General features: G+C 41.6%; 1 protein-coding gene across 3 annotated transcripts in view; it reads right to left on the minus strand.

The window, feature by feature from the left end:
- fbxl17 (F-box and leucine-rich repeat protein 17) overlaps nucleotides 1–21536 on the minus strand; it is a 144114-nt gene that overhangs the window by 26034 nt on the left and 96544 nt on the right. For all 3 annotated transcript variants that reach the window (XR_009714534.1, XM_061279789.1, XM_061279788.1), the window contains one exon: nucleotides 20731–20807. Coding sequence is in view for 2 of the 3 variants with exons in the window: in XM_061279789.1 (XP_061135773.1) it covers nucleotides 20731–20807 (77 nt within the window). In the remaining variant the exon portion in view is untranslated. The remainder of the gene's footprint in view (nucleotides 1–20730; nucleotides 20808–21536) is intronic.

Genomic DNA, 21536 nt, shown 5'->3' on the forward strand with positions numbered 1-21536 from the left:
TTTCAGCAGAAATGCCAAACGCAGAGGCGGAGGTGGGTGAGACTGGAGAAGATTCAGGTTTCATTTGCACCTCTGGAGTAAACGAGAAGGATTTATAGTCGGGGTGTGAAACCATCATTCATGTTCGCGGGCCGGGTCAACGTTTAGATTTAAGTGGCTCACGTCTCACACTGACTCCATCTGCTCCAAGGCTGTGAACACACAGCGCTCAAGCCACGGCGATTCCTGCACTTCATTGTTGTTCTGCCAACTTGCCAGCAGTGGGCAGCTACTAAGATACACACAATCACGTTGAGTAGGATTGTGCAAAACCATATTAGTAAAGAATATAGATGATGGGGTTTGTGTTTGCAATCACATCAAAATCAGTAAAGTCTCTATTTATAAAAAAAATAAAAATAAATTGTTGCAGTTAATACTATTTGGATTGTCTTTCTCTGTGGTATATAATTCACAATGTGCCTTTAAAAGTGTGTTGTTGTTTTTTTTTTGCGAACTTCAACTCCATGCTATATCGTTATTTTCTCTTTATATTATCCTCTTTTTTTTAACCACAAAAAAACAGATTATGACCAGTTTATTATCATCAAAAGATGCCAGGGGAAATGATCATGTTTTATCCATACTTATGAGTTGGCTACAAAAATAAAACTAAAATATCTTTTTTTTTCCTTCTCTTTGACTAGAGCTGCAATAAAACTATTGTGTATATGTTATGATATTCTGATTTTTACCGGCATGAAAAGACAGCCATCAAAATTCACATAAATGCAAACTAATCATTTCTACCTCAAAAATCTCATATTAGCTGTAAACAAACCCTCGCGCTCCATATGGAATATATGAAAGGGCCTTGGGGTTAGGGGTCGAGAGGGTTCAAACTTTGAGTGTGCGCGAGGTACTGATTGAGCGCCTTCATTTTATACGGCCAAACAAGCCAAGGTTGCCTTCTTATAAATGATGTAGAAAGCACTTGTGTCTACAGCTAAAATACTGCATGCTTGGCGGGAAGGGAAATAACAGCAATCAATGTTGGGGAATAAGAAAACCTCGACCAAAAATGCGTGTGAAAAAGTCTAGACACCCACATAATGTTTTTTTTTGTTATCAGCAGTATAAAAACATGATTATAACAAACATGTGCCCAGAAAGTTTGCAAGATTGAAAAAATAAAACAACATAATCACTTTCCAAACAGTCAAACTCAAAAGAAAACTGACATTGGAGTGCCAATCCGAATCACGGTATTAATCTCCACTTTTGTGCCGGTACATTCCGTTTTGAGGTCAAGTGGAGCACAACCATGGAAATATTTGAGAAAATGTTTCCTATGTTGGCACTAAGCACAAGATTACATTCCATTTTAAGTCAGACAAAATACATTTATACGCTACCGGTACTTTGTACCAACATAAGACACACTGCAAATGCATTGCTGCTGCAAAGTTGACCCAGATAAACCCCCAAAATGATTCCACTAACTTTCTTGCTTCAAAAAACAATGCTGGTTTGATCCACCTCGCCAATAACCAGCTGGTTCTGATTTTCCTTCCATGTCCGACTTGACTTCACGAGGCTGCGCTGGCATCCGCTCCGCGTCAGTCAGACAAGCCAGTGAAAGAGTCTCAAAGTTGGTATCAATTATTTCTTTCACTCTTTATCCTTTTTATGGTGGGGAAATTGGGTCATCAGTGCCAACCTGCTTTTCACTAACTGGAAAGTCCACAAACATTTATTGGGTCAGCACAGGCTCTGACCCTTAAAAAAAAAACCTCAACCGTATTGTAAAATACAAAAAAAAAAAAAGTCAGCTCTCCATGTTTAATGACCTTATGCATGCTCACTAAGTCTCATATGCTCACGAATGAACTAGATAAAGAAAAAGGCTTAATGCAATGTGCTCCAGACCAGTCAGCAATGTTAGATGGACTCTGGCTCAATACAACCTAATGGCCAATTAGCCTGCATGTACACTAATGGCTCACATTAACTGGCAGGCGAATGGGACTGGATTGGAGGTGGATTATTTAGATGTTTTGCTGCACTGCAAACGTAGGTCTATATATTTATATACACTGTCTAGGCAACTTGGGTACATGCTATTGACCTAGTCACATAAAGGTTGAGTTGGACTGTAAAATATAAAGCTGCATTGGTTGCGTTATGCCTTAAAGACATTTTAAGTATTTACAAAACAAACAACATAAAGTTCCTGCGTGGGACTCAAAATGTTTTGGTTTAAATTCTCCAAGCGACAGAATTATTTTTTTCGAAACAGATTGATGGTTGCGTCAAACGACAACTGCGCTGGCATGAATTGATCAAATTATGAAAGGAAAAGAAGAAAGGCTTTGTACTTCATGTCCTACTCTATAAATAGAGAGCGCTGTGGGGAGCCTTGATCGAGGGTGTTCTATCACAAGTTCTATTAGCGCAAAGGTATAATGATGTCTTTCACTTCTCATTATTTGTAATCGATGACAACGCCGAAACAGAACAGTGCATGTGCCTCCGCCTCCAAAATGCAAAACAGGCTATTTCCTTAGACTGAGTTAGAAAAAGACTGCACAATGTACAACATGCACTGAGTTTGTCTGGTGAAAAACAACAGCGACAATTTCGCTGCTATTGTTAGTACACATAACAGGAGACATCTCATTAGAATTGAATTGCTCATGTTTACCAAAGTGACTTAATGTGTGTCGTAGTAGCAGCAGCATTTTTTACATTTGGCAATACAAACACAAATTCAAGCTTGTCAAAAAAAGGCCTCTCGGCACACAATTTGACACGCATCTATTGCGGAACATGTTCACCCACAGCGTCTGCCTTCCCAATCACCTCCGCTGCAATTAATCAAACCTTGTTCTATTTCCTCTACAAGTTAAGCCTGTCACAGTTACCTTTCACACTTTCATCATCCCTCGCTCCTTAAAAAGCCACGCGCCGGATGGCGAGCCCTGCGGGGGCCGGCGTATGACACGTCGACACAAAGCGGCGGCCACACTTTAAATCATACTGACATGCAGATTTATCACTGTTTAACTTGTCCGAAGTGTCTCCTCTAGTTGCAGCAGATCTGACTGCAAAAGTTGTTTGTCGTTCCTCTGGGGAACACCTGAAGCCTTGGCAAGGACTCTCTTCATTTGTACTGCAACATACCGCAACAATAGCGACAACATGCACATGCGTGGAGCAGCTTCAAGTTTGCTTTGTCACAACTGTTACATATAGTTGAGTTTTCGTTGCTATCCTATTTTTGTATCTTTATTCATTGGAATATATCTACAGCTACTCTATTCTTTGCCTTGCCCATCAGGATGAATTCCAGATTCCATTGTTCTTGGTTCTCTGACAATTCTACATAATTCACTGAGAATGCAAAGCACATTTTTACATGCAACAGCACATGTGTGAGGTCACACGAATGCACGTAATGTATAAGGGCCGCCAGACTGTGATGTGTGTATGATGGATGTGCTTTTAAACTGGATCCCACAGGATATAACCTGGAGGATTGTTGAAAGAATGATGATGGGGAAAGCAAAGTGTAGTATAATGAAATGAAAGGATTTCAAAGGTGGGTAGGAGGGGGGGGGGGCATCAATGAGGGAGAAAAAGGAAGAAATCGAGCCACCTACATGTGAAGTGATGCTCGGACCTTACCCTTTCAATGCATGAAATATTAAGAAGGTTACAAAAGTTAAATGTATGAATTCCTCCAATTTTGGTAAAGTAGGGATGACCGGGATAGGGTCTGGGAGAAAATAATAACGCAGCGCCCGCAATCGATCTATTTGAAAAGCCGCCAAACCCCAGTGGCGACATGCGTTTCAATCTATCACAACATATAACAGTCAAAATCAAGTGGAGTCTGATAAATTGTAGCTGATAGATGGACAGACAAACAATCAGGTGTAGCTCAATTCACTGTCCAATGCATAAAAGGAAGAAAAGCGCAGAGTGGGGAATGGCTGGCTGGGGAAAGGGTGAAAGGGAGCGGCAAAGGGGGGGGGGGGACAGACAGGGGGTCTGCTTTTAGATGGATGGGCCCCGGCTATTGATAAGGTCAGACCTCATTTGCGCCAGACCTTTTACATTTCGTGAAATGTTGCCCTGGCCGTTGGGCTGTCGGGGGCAATTCGTCGCCGTGAAAAATGGACTGGCTCGGCAAAAAACGGTGACTTCATGGCAAAAGCACGATCGCCGTGCCTGTCATTCCAAGTCGTCAAATAAAATAGAAGCAGCCCATTTCAAATCTCCCAAGCACCTCCATCTACAATCATCCGCTTGCTCCTTCTTACTGTGCACTCTACAGAATAGAAAAACTGCAAACCATTTTAAATCACATGTCGGCAATCAGGCACGCCCTTTTTTTTTTTTTATAGCTATGTCACTGCTGTAGCAACATACTTTGCTACTGTTTTCTGATCCCAGATTTGAAAACCACAAAGATAAATGTACAAAAAGAAAATCTCAAGGACTCCTTTCATTACCATGACAAAGCTCATATGTCAAAACGGCCATGTTCTGTATCATAGCGAAGGTTGAATGCTAAGAACAGGGGGGGGAGCGTAATAGTGCAATTAGTGAAGTAGGATATATTCTCAAAGAGAGGCAACTCTTCATTTAACCCTTATTGACCCCTTCTGGGAGAGACTCATCAATCGTGCCTTTAAGGAAGGTCAGTTCCCATTATTGTTAAATAATGTAAGAACATAACCTTGGCAGGGATCTGGATTCATGAGGACATAGGTGTGCAATACGGGATGTCCTATCTCAAGCTTCAAGACCCGGGGACGGTCAGAAAATAAAGAGACAAGAGGTAGCAGTTAGGGGTGTGGCTTGAATATGACAAGTGAGAAATGACAGTCAATATTATGATTAGCATGGATAGATTAATTCAGTACACGATTTTCATAGCGTTTCTAGCGTCTCTTTCTCAGATGGATTATTTGTCAAAGAAACCACCATGCATATATTGCAAAATGCATAGACTACAAAATAACGGAAGACCTCAAATCTTGTAGAAAAAATGAGGCAAATGTAGAATAATACAAAACCTGTTTTGCATTCCCTCTGGCTGTGAATATCATTTTAAAAAAGTATCAGTGAGTATCCACAGTGGAATGACAAAGAACAAAAAGCATTGAACTAAAAATGGAGCGATAAAATTAAGAAACATTTTAGCTTTGCTATTAATTTGCACTGGGCCAACACAGTTACTTGTAAAACACATTCAATGACTTATACAACAATGACGTAAGATTAAAACATGACCTAATGTAAATTCCATGGCCGTATCTGGAAAATAATTGAAAACAGGAGTTACTGTAACTCTGCTTGCATTCTGCGAGAGTTCTTTTTGGGTGTACCTAAAATTAACTACTGTCGGCAAATGTATAGTCTTAATACAAGGATCAATTTATTTACCGAGCAGATTCTTGTACCAGCAAAGGCACACTCAGACTGCCCTGTATGTGATCCGGAGGAAGTAGCTATCTAATTGGCTTAAGGACCAGCTGATCCATGTCAGCTTTTAAAATAAGTTACTGCCAATGTTGATTAAATTGGACTTGCATCACAAACAACGCCGTACATCAGAGTATGGAGCTCACTTTATTTTCATTCGTTTAGCATTAAAGTACATAAAATTGTGACCCCTTCCGCTCTTCTGAACAAGGACGCATAACTCCAGCCCACTGGACTGTAACTCTATGATGAAGACACACTTATGGCAATTGTCCAAAAGGCAATAAAATCAGCTTCCATAAAAAGACCTACCATCCGTGCTTCAAATATACGTTGCAGATGAATTTCAGCGGCCACTTTCATTAGAGTCAACGCCAGCATTTATATAAGAACATTTCTGCGAGTTTAAAGCGCAACAGAGGGGACGGCCTCATAAAACATGAGAGGAACACGAGTCTTCCTCCAAGCATCAGTTCTGACAAAATGAATAAGACGACTGGCCTGGCTTCTACATCAAGACATTCCAATCCATTCAATCTCCATCGAAAATATTTTTAACTTTGATATGCACCACTAAGAAGCGTATTGTGCACTTGCCAAAATACTGGCCCCGGCACTGCATGAACAATAAAAACCAGCCCGCTGTGATAGCTAACTGTCCACCCAGCAGTTGTTTCTCACTGCACAAAAACGGTTCAGCTCACCTCAGCTTACTTCCGCTTCAAAATTGTATCGTGGAAAACCGCAAAAGTCACGCATGAGTGCATCAGTCAGAATGAGACAATAATGGAGGACAACTAGGGTCCCCTGGTATTTACTTCTCGACATGTGGCTGTTGGCCACAGTGAGAGGAAATGTTTTATTGGACAGCAGATGAGAAAACGGTAGTTGAGAACGGAGTATAATACTGCAGTGTGCAGAGCAAAGGCAAAGCAACTTGCTAAGCTAACATGAGCAACCTTGGCTCAGCAAGCTTTAAACCCCGGCTCACCAGGTACTTGAAATGTTGGCTTTTGCCAATGGTGTCAAATCAACCGCAGTGAGCCAAATGGGCTCGATCTTGCCAGGTGAAGAAAAGAAGTCTCATGACAGGACTGCGCATTTTCAGACAGCTATGACTCCAGTAGAGACCTCAAGCAAATTGGCATAGAGAGTCGGGGTTTTTTTTTTTTTTTTTGCTTGGGCCCCTCGGCCTCCCCGCGTTTATCATTTGGAGCACAAGGACAAAGAAAAACCTGAACTGATCAGTTGCCATGGATTCATAAAAATAGAAGAAATGAAAGCTGCAGGGATTATGGTTACTGTGGTGTCAATTAGAAATGCTTTTCACAATATCTCAATATGTTGCCGAAATAATATTTATGCCTAAACACTATTTAGGTACCTTGACAAAAGTTGATTGGATGATTTGGGCTTGACTTCTGGCTAAGAGCAACTCCTTGAGAGTCTTCTCATTTTGTACGTGTTTAAATGTTTCTCCCGTTCAGGTGTAACTGAGGCTCTCCTTGCCCACATGCCAGGCAACCGCATCATATTTATTGCTCCAGTTTCCATTTTTTACTCGAGCTGCGATGGATCTGAAGCTCACTTGTAGTAAAACAAAGAAAAAAAAAGAGCCACACAATGACGGCTCATAAATTGAGGAACTCATAAGTCAAGATACGACTCTATGGAGAATATAAAGCCCAATAGTGCACCTGGAAAAAGACAAGTCAGAGAGCTCCTGTGGTTTTAATGCTATAGCTAGCGACCACTAGCCTTTGGCAAACACTACAGGATAAAGTGATTGGCATCTAAAAATTCTCATTCTTCCAGGCACTTGGCTGTATGCACATCACAACGCAACCAGTTATTCTACAAATCCAGCTACAGTACAATCCATTTCTATTGTGTACGGAACAGAACACTTTGCACCGCTTACTGCTTAATATGGGCCCGGTTATCGCAAAAGCGCAGTGCACCAGCGTCTCAACTCTGTTTGCAGCTGACCGTGATGATAAAATTGTCTGCTCCCCCGTCTCCCTTTCCAGGCTAACGGCCCCACTAGCTCCGGTGTGGGCTCCTGACTGACCCTGACTGCTGCCATTTCAAGCGGAGACCTCTGAGCTGAAATCAATAGCGAGCACTGAGGATGGAGCTTGTTTGTCACCCCGTCCCTGGTCTGTCAGTCACCATTCTTCATGTCCTTCCTCCACCCGGCTGCCGATACACAACCGGGCTGAGGGTCTGTCCATGGGAGGGCCCTTGGGGAGATGGAATGAGAATTATCTATTGGGATACCTATTAATGCAATTGATAAAAGAGTGTGACCTCTAAAAGCAATAGGGGGTTTTTCATGGGGTCTTTTGTAACAATATGCATTAAATTTGAAAAGGCTGATGAGCAAGTGGATTTGTAATTATCACTTATTCCATGGTTTCTCACTGTTGATTTTTGGAACTTGGTGAGCTAAAACAGGATTAGCAACTTATCCATTAGCAGAAAAAAACATGTTTGCATTGAGAGCAAACTATGAAAGCCAGTTTGCTCAACTCCTAACACTGCAGTAATTGGCACTCGTGTAATAAATGCAAGCAAAATGTAGCACTTTATATTGAAGCTGATTGCAATTTAAGGCGAGGTTTTCCACAAAAAACACTTTTTCAGTATTTTTGGCCGTCGCTACCGCACTTTGAGGCTATTTCTCTGAAGTACGCTACATGGCTAAACAGCTTTAACGGTTCATTTGAAAGAACGTCTAGAACCAGCAGCAACTCCAGCGATCACTGCATGCTGGCACTTTATTCCTTGTATTGAAAGCTTCGGCAAAGGGTGGATAAAAAAGCAATCTCTTTTCAAACACCACATCAGAACAGTTTCTTGGCACGTGGGAAACCACACCAGAATGCAAAAGGTGTTTTTGGTTCAGTTTTTTTACACAGGGCCTCTCAAACACTTCTGGGCTAAACAATCCATGAAATTAAATCGTTTTATACTCGATGGTTTTTAACTAGCGGGACTGTCATTCAAAAAAACAACTTTAAGTACAGGACCCCACCTCCAAACTCTAACTCAGGTGAAGTTAAAGTGGACTGTGAAGTTAAGACAACAATTTTAAGTCTTAAACCTCAGCAGTTGTGCAAATAAGATATTCAGTTCATAATTCCTTATGAGAAGTGGCTTCCATTAAGGTCTGAATCAGTGGAGTAATAATCATCTAATGGGACCAATGCATTGACAAAAAATTTTTTTGAAAAAAATCTAATGATCCGGAGCAGCTATTGAATTGCTGAAGCCTTTTAAAAAAGGCTGAAGTTTATGTGGGGTTAATCAAAGGCATTTTAAAAGTACGTGCTGACTCCTATTTACAGTCATTTAAATGTGAACGTGAATTATTCATTCTGAACACAGCCAGCCCCAGTTAGAACACAAACACTCACGCTTGTGCAACCACATTACATCAATCGTTTATTTTATTACTATAATGCATTATTTGTCATTATGACTTGTAGCTCACAATGGTGGAACAAATTTTGAAAACATCTATGTTGGTCTCACCTGGCATTTGAAGATGGGTGTGTAGACTTTTGATATCGACTCAAGACACACACTCGCTCTCCCTGCCTATAGCATGCATTCATTTCACCAAGCCTTCAATTTCTGTAGCCACCAGAAACATTTCAATAAAGTCTCTTAATTAACATTCACACCGATTAGAATGTCATGTTTCGGAATGAGCAGCAATCTGTCATCCTGTCAGTCTCCCTCTCATAAACACACACAGACAAATGCGTATGCACGCACGCACACACACCTCCCTTCCAGCGACTTAATAGCTTTTTTCACTTGCACTTAGCAATGGACTATGGTCTGCGCATAGTAAGTAGTAAGAGAGTGTTAAGCACGAGCGGATGAGGCCAAGATAGGTGCGTTTGAAAGAGAATAAGCCCTATTTCATGCTTGGACTGTCAATGTAAACGCCATATGCTACCGAGGATTTCATATTCCTGCATCAATTTCCATTCATTTCACTTTATTGATGTGTGTACCGGAACAGTGGAATCTGCTGGGATTTACAATAAAAGTTGTTTCCGCGGCGGCCCCTTTATTTTTTTCCGTTTAAATAATTGGTTGAGTAGCAGCTCAAATAAAGAAGATGCTGAAAAGTCCATTACAGTTTACAACAACAATAAAGAAGAAAACCATAAGCCACTTCGCACACATTCTCTTCAATACACAATAAAGCCGGCGGCACTCCATTCCAACTCTTTATGCCCGATCGCAGGGATGAGGACTTTGAAAGCCGGGGAGTGATTGTATATTTTGTGCATATGCAGGTTATGTCGGCATTGATTGCTCGCCAGGAGCCAAGGCCACTTAGGCATCTTTTATCGTGCTCAGAAGACAGGAGGAGGTGTTTACAAAATGCCGCACAGGATCCGCATTATGGCGGAGGCCCCTTTGTGGACGACCCACGGCGCAAGGCAGTCGTAGAGAATGGAGGGGCACTCGAATCAATCCCGGGGCCCTCTTGTCTCACAAACATGGTCCTTTTACGACAAGAAAAATGCACACATGCAGTCACAGATGAGAAATCGAGCGCCAGAAATCCAATGTCGGAAGTGGAAGCGTGTCTGGCTTTTGACTTTGTCTACGCTTATGTCCAAACAATAAACACAAAAACACAGAGTCAATGTCGAGCCGAGCTCCCCGGGGTGTGTCTCCTTGGCGTGAGGCAGGATGCCAATTGCCATTTCACTGTGTATTTATGTAAAAACTCCCATGAGGTCTCACGTCCACTAATAAGAAATAATAAAGGTAACATTGACCTTATAATAGCCGCTTTCCTGCCAAAGCAGGGGCTCTGAAAGCAAGCCTTTGTGTAATAGGGCCGCTTTTCGGCAGATTACTGGGAAGGTTAACTAAACCCAACACAACCTTTTTAGCAAAGCAGTCTGACATTATTTTCAAAATGCAAACACAAAATGACACACGTGGCACGTGAGCACAAAGATCATATTGATATTGATTTCTGCGAATACATTTCGGCCAGTCGGTTTAGATCAAATCTGATGTTTTGACAGTTTTTTTTTTTTTTTCCTTGGACCTAAAAGGCACAAGGCATGGTTTCACACTATGGGAAACTGAGTTAACAGATGAACCCAACAGCTATGCACGATTAGTTTCACGCAGATAAGCTACAAGTTACACAAACTGATTATAGCGCTACCAGAAATGATAAAAATAAACACGCCAACGCTCTGTAGCGCACTTGCTAGCCTCAGTCGCCGATTTAAAGCATTGTTGTCTTGTCCAGACCGATGCGTTTAACCAGGCTAAACTTAAGCGGGCAGAGCTGGGATGGCCATTATGGCATTAGTCCAATTAAAATAAAAAAGTCTCACATCCCCTATTTCATCATGGTATTTCATCATTTCATAAAGGTCAGAAAATATTGGTAATGATGATGCTGATGATTACTTAAGCAAGGACTGGTCACATCCCCTTGAGGCTTTGAGACACAACCTTCTCCCGGTTGTAAGAAGCTTTCTTATGGGCAGTAAAATGATTTAAAGGGGCGGTCAGATTTTACAGGTCAAGACGTAGCCGTATTTTAAGTGGTAAGAAATATCATATGGCTGTCAGCACTGGAGACTTCAGTAACGGCAGAGCAGAAAAGCAAGGTCAAGCTGTGTTCCTCATACGGAACTCCATGGCCAAACTGTAACGTAGTGCACTGGCGTCTACGAAAACCTTTCATTTGTGGCCGACAGTCAGCAGCCGTTTGGGTGAAATTCAAAATTTGAATCATCTGTGAACTGTGTCGCAACTCGTTTTTGCTATCCGAGCTCACCCATTCATGCTTCATTCGATTTAAACCTTGCATCTCGCTTCTAGAAATTCTAAATGGCCTTATAAGGAGAATAGAATAGAAAGCTCCCTTGTTTTTGCATTCACCTGCAGATGATGCTAACATTTAATATAGCAGGTGAAATGTTAATGGACTGCATATTCAGGGCATTTGTTGTGCTTTACAGTACTGGGTCGTCTCATTTAACTATCCACAAGCGCATTCTCAAAGTGCTCAAGGACAATTCCCGCTGCCTCTCATCCAGTACTTGAAACACATCCTCAGGCAACTTCTGGGTTATTAGCTATAACATTCAAATACCCGAAACGTTATAAATTTTTGAAATACTATTACAAGGATGAGTTGATGGCAACTTCTGCCAAGGTTGAGTATTTTCGTTGTATGATAAAGCATCAAAAGATGAATAATTTGATGGAGTCATTGTAACAGACACTTTCGTTTAGTTGAACAGTTTGACCTTCTGGAATCTTTTTAGTGGAACAAACAAAGCACCTTAAGCTTGTCAACATCTTAGAATGTGGAAATTCATTTAAAACACACATCTCAGCCTTGTCAGTTGTACTGCACCGCCAACACTTGCACACATTTACAAGTCGGACTGATTTTCCTGAGGTTTCTTGTTATGGCATGACAGCTGTAGCTATGATAAGGCTGAACCTATTGTTGTTTTGCTAGGTTTAGCAATATACAATATTTCATGTTATGCTTATCAGAAGGTTTATGGTTAAAAACATATATAGTATATTTAGGTTTTTCAAATCTTACATGATGATAGTGTTGTATTGACAGGAGCTGTCAGTGACGTCTATTCGGCTATACATGGAGTCTTACGTGAAATTCTTTAGATGAAGAACTATCTGAATAAAAAGTGTCTGTTCCGACAGCAATTTAAGTGTAATTATTTGTTATTTTAAAAAATGTCACTCCCAAAATCAATGTTAATTTCCTGTTAACATCAATGGAATTTTACATTGACTTTAGCATTAGCGATATTTTAAAAACAAAACGTGTATTTATTACCGTCTAATTCTTTTTGTGTCCTTTGGGTGTCATTCAACAGATCAGAGCACTCTCGGCGAGGGCAGAATCACATACGCTGCATTAGAACTAAAGGAAGGCTTAAATTGGACATTAGTCAGGCTTAGGGTTAGGTCTCGAATTAAAAACACTGGGGGTCAAGATTGATTGAGTTGCGAAAGACAGATACACATTAACAAGAATAACAGAAAGCTTCTTCATAAGCCACAGAAAGTGCATGAAACCATGCATGCATGCGCCTCCGCCGTGCGTTTGGGCGTCAGGCATATAATTGAGAGCTTAAGACGCGCACCCCTTCTGATAAGCCGTCCTATCTATCAGGCTGCATGCTGCTCTCACAAACTGCCCTCCACTGGTACACATCTGATTAGGGCTGCTCTGTAAATGAAGCTTTACAGGACACACTGATAACACAAGGAGGGAGGACAGCAGGAGAGTGCCGAGAAAGATTAGAATATGTAAAGGTGAAACCAGGCGAGGACCTGGCAGCAAGATGGCGGGACAAGTGAGACAAGAGGAGTGAAGTAAAACCTTTTAACAGGGAGATTTAATGAAATTACATCATTTGGAAAATATCCTTGAGGAATTAATAGTCCTGACCTTTACAAATTATTCAGTATATTAAATCAAAATGAATCTGAATGTCATAGAGGAATTAAAAACATCTTACTATAGTTAACTAGTAAATTGAATACTTACAGTACAGTAATTAAGGAGCAGTCAACAAGCACTGAAGCCCTGCAGTCCTTTTAGACCACTTAATTTATTTTCAGGAACACTATTAATTAAATTTGCCTCAACAGGATTTACCACGTTGCAAACTTAATGCAGTGGCGATTTTGGCGATTGCTCAGCAAGAAAAAAAAAACAACTTAAGTACAGGGTAGGTGCAAGCCATGAACACGTTTTTCTTTGGTTTGTTTGATAATAAAACCTATTTTATTTTATAAATACAGTAGTATAGTGTCAAAATTATATGTTGAACACTTGAGATGCTGTGTATTAGTCAAAAAACTAAAATAAGACTCAAACCTTTCCTCCTGTTTCATTTGTTTTCGTGGAGCACAACTGAAATAAATAAAAGATATATTTTCGACAAAAAAAAAAGGTTGCCAAAATAAGAACTGATTTGATATGGGTTGGCAAATGAGTCGCAAAAATATTGAGTTATAAAATTTAAGTGGCCACGTGAATCTCAAACTAACAAGGTCACTGCTGTGGAAAAAAAATATATATATACTTGGCGGAAGAATGATTTCAGCTTCAAGGTGGAAGCGACAACCTTGCTGCCAGTCAAGCGCACGTAAGTCTTTCACAAAATCACGAGTACGACCCCCCACTGCGCGTTATGTTTAAAGAGGAGCAATTTCCAAAAGCCTTTTATCATACAATCGCGTACATAGACAAACACATGTCAGGGGGGCTCCGTGAATGCGCTTGATCAAATGATGAGCAGCTCGCTGTTTGACTCTGAGGCTACTTGCCAGAGCTGCTGCTGCTACAACGGCAACACGTTTAAGAGTCACGCGCTAAGATATTCAAACAGCGCTGATGTGCCGCACATTATTGCCACTGCCAAGTCACCTGAATGATTTAAAGCTCCGCTGTCATACGAACAGCGGGAAGCTGTACACAATGTGGGTAGGAGAAAGTCAAAAAGCGACTTTCCACAAGGTGATGACAAGAGCGCAAGGAGAGATGATGAAAGATGAGATTAGAGCACAACAGGCAAAAAATGGCCTTTAAGTAGATCTACGCTTAGCATTTAAATCCCTCAATAAGCTTTCTGTAAGCAGGGACAATCCCACTGAGATAAAGAGGAGGATGCTGGCGTGGACAGCGGCCTCCAAGGTGGACCCAAAACAAGGCAACAATAGACGGTAAATGACAGGTCAATGGTCAGAGGCAGCAGGAGGAAATGGCATCAGCGGGAATTATGAATAAACAGTGGGGGATAATCACCCAATACAAGTGCTGACCTTGTGAGGGATTAGCAACAGTATTATCTCACAAATTTCTACACATGCAGAAAAATCAAGCCGAGGGTGACCTTCTGCTAAGTTTGTAGGATGGGCTATAACATAAAAACCAAACAACGTTAAAGTAACATATTTAGGACAGTAAACTGAAACTCTAATAGTTTACTTTGATATAGTGCCGTATTTTCCGCACTATAAGGCGCACCTAAAAACCTAAAAATTTTTCAAAAGCAAATAATATAATCCGGTGCGCTTTATTATGGACCAATATGGATTTGTGGATGAGGACTAATTTATTAAAGTAAGCTCTACGTGTTTATTTTGTGTGTTGTGTGATATTAACCTTTGGACAACCTTGAGTTATTGATATATTGTTATTGTTTTCACTATTTCGAGTGTTACTATATTGTGATTGCATTAACGTTTGAGCAACGTTGAGTTATTTATTCTATGTGCTTTATAATCCGGTGCGCCCATTCACTGAAGGTGCCCCTTATAATCCGGTGCGCCGTGTAGTGCGGAAAACTTGGTAAGATATATATATACTTGGGCTGGGAATCTTTCAGGTAACAGTGGGACATACTTTGCAACTAGTGAGTCATATAATGGCAGACAGACAGACAAAAAAGTGACTTTCGCACCAAAGGATTCAGTAAAACATTATCAGAGCTAAATATAGAACAGGCAACTGGGTGCTTTAACTATTAAACACTCCTAAATGTGGCCACCAACACACATCAACACTCTCGTAACCTGGAGGACAGCTCCATTCGCACCTGCAAGAAAGGAGGAGGCGGGAGACGAGAGAGTGAGATGGCGAGGTAAGAAGACGCTAGGAAACAAAAAGAAGATCACCACAGAAAGACGACAAAACCGCAAAGTCATTACGACACTTTTACATCTGCCTGGAGGCGAAGCGAGCATGTGAGGTCGCAGGAGCTAATCAGGGGATGGGGGACAACAAAAAACTATTAACAAAAACGCAGCCTCTACTTCACTTCCCTAACAAAAGCAAAAAAAAAAAAAAAAAAAAAACTTATGAGAAACAATAACAGGGACACTTTGTGTTATTGAGTCCCACGGGCAGATTTTTACAGCGCAGCGTTATTAGGAGCTGACAGGAAGTGAGTGAGTGAGCCAGAAGACAGCGTGGGGAGAACAAATTGAGCTGCTATATCATGCAAGCCCTGGCCAACGCACATGGGGGCCCATGGTTAGGAAGGCCCTGCACTGCCACAAACATTACGGCCATTGTTTACATCACATGCATGGAGACACTCATGCGTAGGATTGAACGGAACAGTGCTAAACGTATGGACGGTAAAACGGTAACAGCTTTGGCAAGCCTGGAACCCACACGGCCCATCTTCATCCCTCTCCCTCCCCACGCCCCTCCTTAAGGCAAACAGATATAGCTGCGAAAGCTTATGGTGGAGTGAGAAGCGGGGAGGACAATATATGGAAACTAATTCAATTTCCACCTCTTCGCACCGCTTGCCCATGCACAAATAGCAGCACATTGATGTAAGGAAATGGGAAATATATAAACCCAGCCTATGGAAGCGGAATTATCATACCCTTGAGCAGGGGTCATGTCGCTAAATGTTTTTTACCCTGCGGTTATTACAACTCCAGCTTTCTAGGGTTCCCGAGCACCGACATCCTCACGGGTCAGCCACTCGATGCCTTAATAAACTTTGCATTTTGACAAACAGGGGGTTCTGATTAATGGTCATTCGGTTTTCCAATGGAGTTGCAGAAAACTTTTTATTTTATATCCAAGATTATAAAAAAAAAAAATCTATGTCAAAGTCTCTAGCATCTTAAATTATGCATAAATTATTTCCTACATATAAGATATACAAAAAGAAATTCCAGTCTGTCTCTATAGATACGAAAGGTCATTAAAATTGATGGAGCCACCAAAACATTAGTGAGAAGCCAAGAAAGTTCTTTTTTTTTTTAAATCCAGAACACACGCAATTACACACGCAACCACCCCTGCAGCAGTGATACAGACACAGATTGTCTATTGACCCGCTCCCCTTAGAAGACAGCATAAATCTGCCGCGCCGCTCGCCCACATTTTAATCGACTGCTTTTGAGAGTTACATTATTTACCAACTGAAAGCCCGCACGAAAGCAGGGCAAACAAGCCATTATGCTATCCGCGTTTACATCACAAGATGTTTCACGGCGCTTTCATTGCACGCCGGCGAACAACTGCATTGTGAACAAATGAGACAAAAGGAAAACAACGGTGAAACTTGACAGGACGTAAAAGCTCATAGAGAGACGGCCGCAGTGTTTTAAACACACCGTTGAGGAAATACTGTAAGCATCACGTCCTTAAATCAACATTTTCATTACGCGTCCTCACATCATAGAGTACTATGATAACCGCATGCCGAACAAAAAAAAAAAAACACCTGCAGAAAAAGATTGAATCTAAAATGCTACATTTACATTAACAACGTATTTAAATGAAAGCATGGCAGTGGATCAGAGCTTTTGTTTTCTCAACTTCTAAGGCCATCCAAGCAAGGAAGACAAAACACGAAAATACCCAGGTATTGACTTTTTGTGTCGTTCAATCAATCAAACAATACATTAGCTTAGCCTCGAGCTATAATAAGTAACACACATACTGTATGACACATGCATACAGAACAATATTTCATTCTTGAGCTTTCCTGACCAAAGAGGCGTGGCTAAGAATGTCATCTATCATTGTTCGGGCCATTTAGAAGAAAGCGCCTCTGATGAAAGCGAGTGATGAAAGACGGAAAGGGAGACAAAGCGTGATCATCAATACAAAAAAACAAAACAGATCCACTGGAAATTTCACCTGAAGTGGTAATTTGGTTCTTAGACTGCATATTGGAGAGATGCATATGATGTCAAAATGCTTTACAGTAAAAACTGGGAAGGGCATTCTCAACTCACACAAGGGCGTTGCGGACCCATTTTGGGTTTGTCACAGACAGGTGGTAATTACAAGGAACCCTGATTTCTGACGGAAACAACATATGTGGATTCGCGGTCATGAACAGCGTGCAAAAAATCTAGTTGACACAGCAATTAAGAAGATGTAGTCATGCGGCCCAAGACGGCAGGTTAGTCCGAGACGGCGCCGTTTTCCAGTTCACGGACAAATGTGGGTTACGTCCGTCGCCGCAGGTTCAGAACCTCGATCGAAAACAAACCCGAGAACCAGCTTTGGAAAAGAACCTAATTTTGACAGGCATTTTTGGGGTGGCATGGAACTATTAGGAGGTTCAATCAAAAATACAAAACATAGCAATTTGACAAATATAATGTATGGTAACTCGCTTTTATACAACAAAGTGACCTTAGAGATTGAAAGGTGAATCCTACAATTAGAAAGTCTCCAGATGGTGGTGGTGTCACTGTGTCAATACGAGAAATGAAAAAGGATTTATAAGGGACTTTGTGTTACAGCTCTCTGCGAGCGCAATGTAATTATTCCCACTTTTCCAAGAGCCTCGCAGGTTTCTTTTCTCTCATTCATGGCTTCTCCCACAGGTGCTTCACTCCATCTTGCATTCGCACAGATGTACATGAGAGGCCGCGACTGACAAGCTAAGAGGTTGTCGGCAGCCATGCGGGTGAAAAGGAATTACCATATGTAAAGAACAGAGGTGGCGAGGTCGCTCTTTTTGTACCCCCCCCCCTCCCTTCGCATAAAGCAGGTGGGCAACTGTGGATAAGATGAGTGCGCTGAGACGAATACATCGCGCACACACGTGGATGCGCATGAATGCTAGTCATACAAACAATTGAGTGTAATACTGTAGTGGTTCCAGATGACACAGCGGGTCTTGGCTTGTGCCGGGGTCTCACTTGCTGAGGTATGATTAGCGCTGAAAGAGAGAGCGGCCCAGCAGGTTTCCTCATCAGGATCGGCTTCCGAACTGATGATGTGGTGCTTTTATTTCAAATGCAAATGATGGTATGTGTGGAAAATAAATAACTATAGGCAAGATAAGTAAATAAATAAAAACTTAAAAGGCACACAATAAACTATTTATATATACACATTATTATTACACAATCAAAAGACAAAGGTTGACCAATGTTTTGAACCCTACAAATAAAAGCTTTTTTTTTCTTAGTATTCAAATGATTGGCTGGTTCTGCAACTCTTTCTAATATTTTAACTCAAAGTAGAATAAAGACAAATTCTAGTTTATTATTATTTTTCCTGTGATGTCACAATTGCATGGTCACTTGTTGCTAGGCAGCTCTCATTAGGGCTCAATAATAACTGCCCCAGGGAGTGATGAGAAAATATGTCTGTCACACGCACTTGAGTGATTTCTACAAAGTAAAAGCTGACGGTGCCATCAGTGCCCTGACACAGAGAGAAACGGGAAGTCATCACGATGAAGTGCTGAGAACTAAAAGACCACATGCATGACTGAAGGAAAAACTTGCCGATGGGGGTCGGGTGTGTATTCAAATGATTCCAGAAAATATGAGCCCAAAAACACATGTGGAAACATGAGTACCACTCTTTTTTTGCAAGAACGACAACGACAAAGAAATTAGAGGTTAGACTTCAGAAGAAGTCAATCCCAGAATGCACGTGTTTAACAAGGCTGCCCAGATTGCAACATAAAGTCACGTTCATGCTAATTGGTTTGCATGTTTTTGACGAATGGGAGCCAGCATGGAAGAAGGCTGTTTTCATGCCACTAATAGGGCTTTCAGCAAGATCATTACCTCCCAAAAAGGCTCTGTCCTGACTTTTCCATTTATTCCTTGTGAAATAATCGCTAAGAACCATCTGCAGCCGGGCTAAGATTACATGTTTCGTAGCTTTCTGCTGGCGTCATCTAACAATGTCTCCGCGTTTCTCTCCAGCCTGCGATCAACTGACACAGGAAGTCGACGCTTGGAAAAGGCTACAAAGCAAATGTAAGAAGCTTGCGGACATCTCAAATGCACTCAGAGAGGCCATTAATAAAAATAATTAGCACAGGAGATGAGCTGGGGAAAAAAAACAGGAGGGAGCAGCAAACAAGGAGGGAGCAGCTTGGCAGATGTAAAATCTCATTTCTGTTATTCAATTTATCAGCGACTGAAGCAGGAAACCCACCAATCATTTTCGCAGCGCCTACAGCAGCAAGCTTTGTGACTGTGGATGGACATGCAAAAAAACAACAAGGCCACGCTTGCTAGGGCCAAAGGGGTCATTAGCCAAGGAAGAAGATCAGATATCACCAATTCATCTTGTTCGAAGGGATTAGAGACGGAGAGCGAAAAGGAAAAGGGCAGCTGACTGAGCTGCTGCAGCTTCAATGTACTTTAAGGATGTGGGAGTCATTCGTCAACCCACACAGGACGCACGCCCACGCTTTTGGAGGTTCAGGTTCAGGAAGGCCAAGGTGATTATTGCCACGGTAACTCACGTGAGTCAGCGTGTTGTCGAGTAATCAGCCGGGTCGCCACCCTGTGGCTACATGGAGGACACAAGCAACACCCGGAAGACGATATTCCTACTATACAAGCGCTATAAAGTCAAGCTGGATGTGTTTGGTCATGATATGAATTAAAACAATAAGTGCGACTCAGAAGGAGCTTGCGAATGGACAACAATTCTCACAGACACGTTCCCACGGACGCACTCCAACATCTGGTCGAAAGTCTGCCCAGATAAGTGGAAGCTGTTATCGCTGCAAAAGATACGCATCGACTCCATATTTTTCTTCTATTTTCGGTTCCAGACAGTAATAAAGTGTGTCTATAAATATCAGCAAAGTTGTGTGTTTGTTTTAGTTAAAAAGGAAACTAGAATGAACAAAGCCAAGTGTCACTATGCTAACCAAAAATGATTATCATATAATTTAGAAATTAATTTATGCCGCTGAAATAACAGTGGGGATACTAACAAATTTATACATATCTGAGAAACTACACCATTTATTTAGCTGTTTGCTACTATGGGAATGCAAAATGGCTGAGGGAAAGGAGGAGGGGGGGGGGGTATATAAATATGACCCCCCGAAAAAAAAAATGTGTTCAAGGACAAACAAATTTCCATTGATTCCAGTTCCCACAATACCAAACTGCTTATGTACTTCATGACAAAGGTGCCTCGGCGATGTCGATTTCCAAAACTGCACTTAAAAGTTTCATGCTGCAACTGCAGTGGGAAGCAAGGAGGAGGGGACCACAGAGGAGATCCGACACCGTTCTGCATAAAACTTTTCAATCATAATTTTACTGTTTGCAAGCCTCACGTGGGCCAAGCTGTAAAAGTAAAAATGAACCCCGGATCGCGCGGTGTCGGCGGGTAATAACGGTTACGATAATGATGTCGGAGGCCGGCGGCAGCAAAGGGACGGCGAGGGGAAAGTAGCCTACCGTGGTCTGTGATTTTACAGGAGACCAGATAGAGCTCCTTCAGGCTCCTCCCCTCCTTGGCGATGATTTCCACGCACCTAAAGCAAAGCAAAGAAAGAATATTTAAAGCATCTGCAAGCAGGCCATCCGCTACGCCCAGTTATGTGCTTGGAGAGAGGGGGGTGGGGGGGTGCATGGGATTCTTCAGCAGTCGAGGTTAAAAAGAACATCTGGGGGTCACATATTCCGCCATTCATTATTTAACACCTGATCTGATTAAATTAATCCGATGGAATAACTGGACCAGACGTGCACGTGTCGGCAAGTGAGTGCACGCACACACACATACTTGTTCACTTCAAAGAGGGCGATCTACATTCAGCACACTGGCGAGCCCACAGGAGCAGTGTGTTTGTGTGTGTGTGTGTGTGTCTGCGTGCATGTGTGTGTGTAAAGGTAAAATGAAAGTATACACTAGGGAGAGCCAAGGGGAAGATCAGAGTGTGTGTGTCAAGCAATTCTCTTTAAATGTCTCTAATGAGAAGTGTGTGTGCTACAACGGGATTTTGATCAACACGTTTGACCTATTAACCTTCAGCAGAAAATGTTTTGATCGTTATACTGGTGTTCTCTCATAAATATGTAGGAGCCGAAGAGGGAAAACACACCGCTCACACATTCAAATTAACATAGACGACCCAAGAAGACAAAAAAAAAGCCTTTTCCATGTAAGAAGGGAAAAATACAGTCGAGGTATTTGTCTATTCAAAGCTGATTCAATGCTTTTGGGTGACAATCTATTTTTTTTTTCTTTGACCTCTGGATGG

Source organism: Syngnathus typhle, linkage group LG5, assembly GCF_033458585.1.
Source record: "Syngnathus typhle isolate RoL2023-S1 ecotype Sweden linkage group LG5, RoL_Styp_1.0, whole genome shotgun sequence".
Lineage (NCBI taxonomy): Eukaryota > Metazoa > Chordata > Actinopteri > Syngnathiformes > Syngnathidae > Syngnathus > Syngnathus typhle.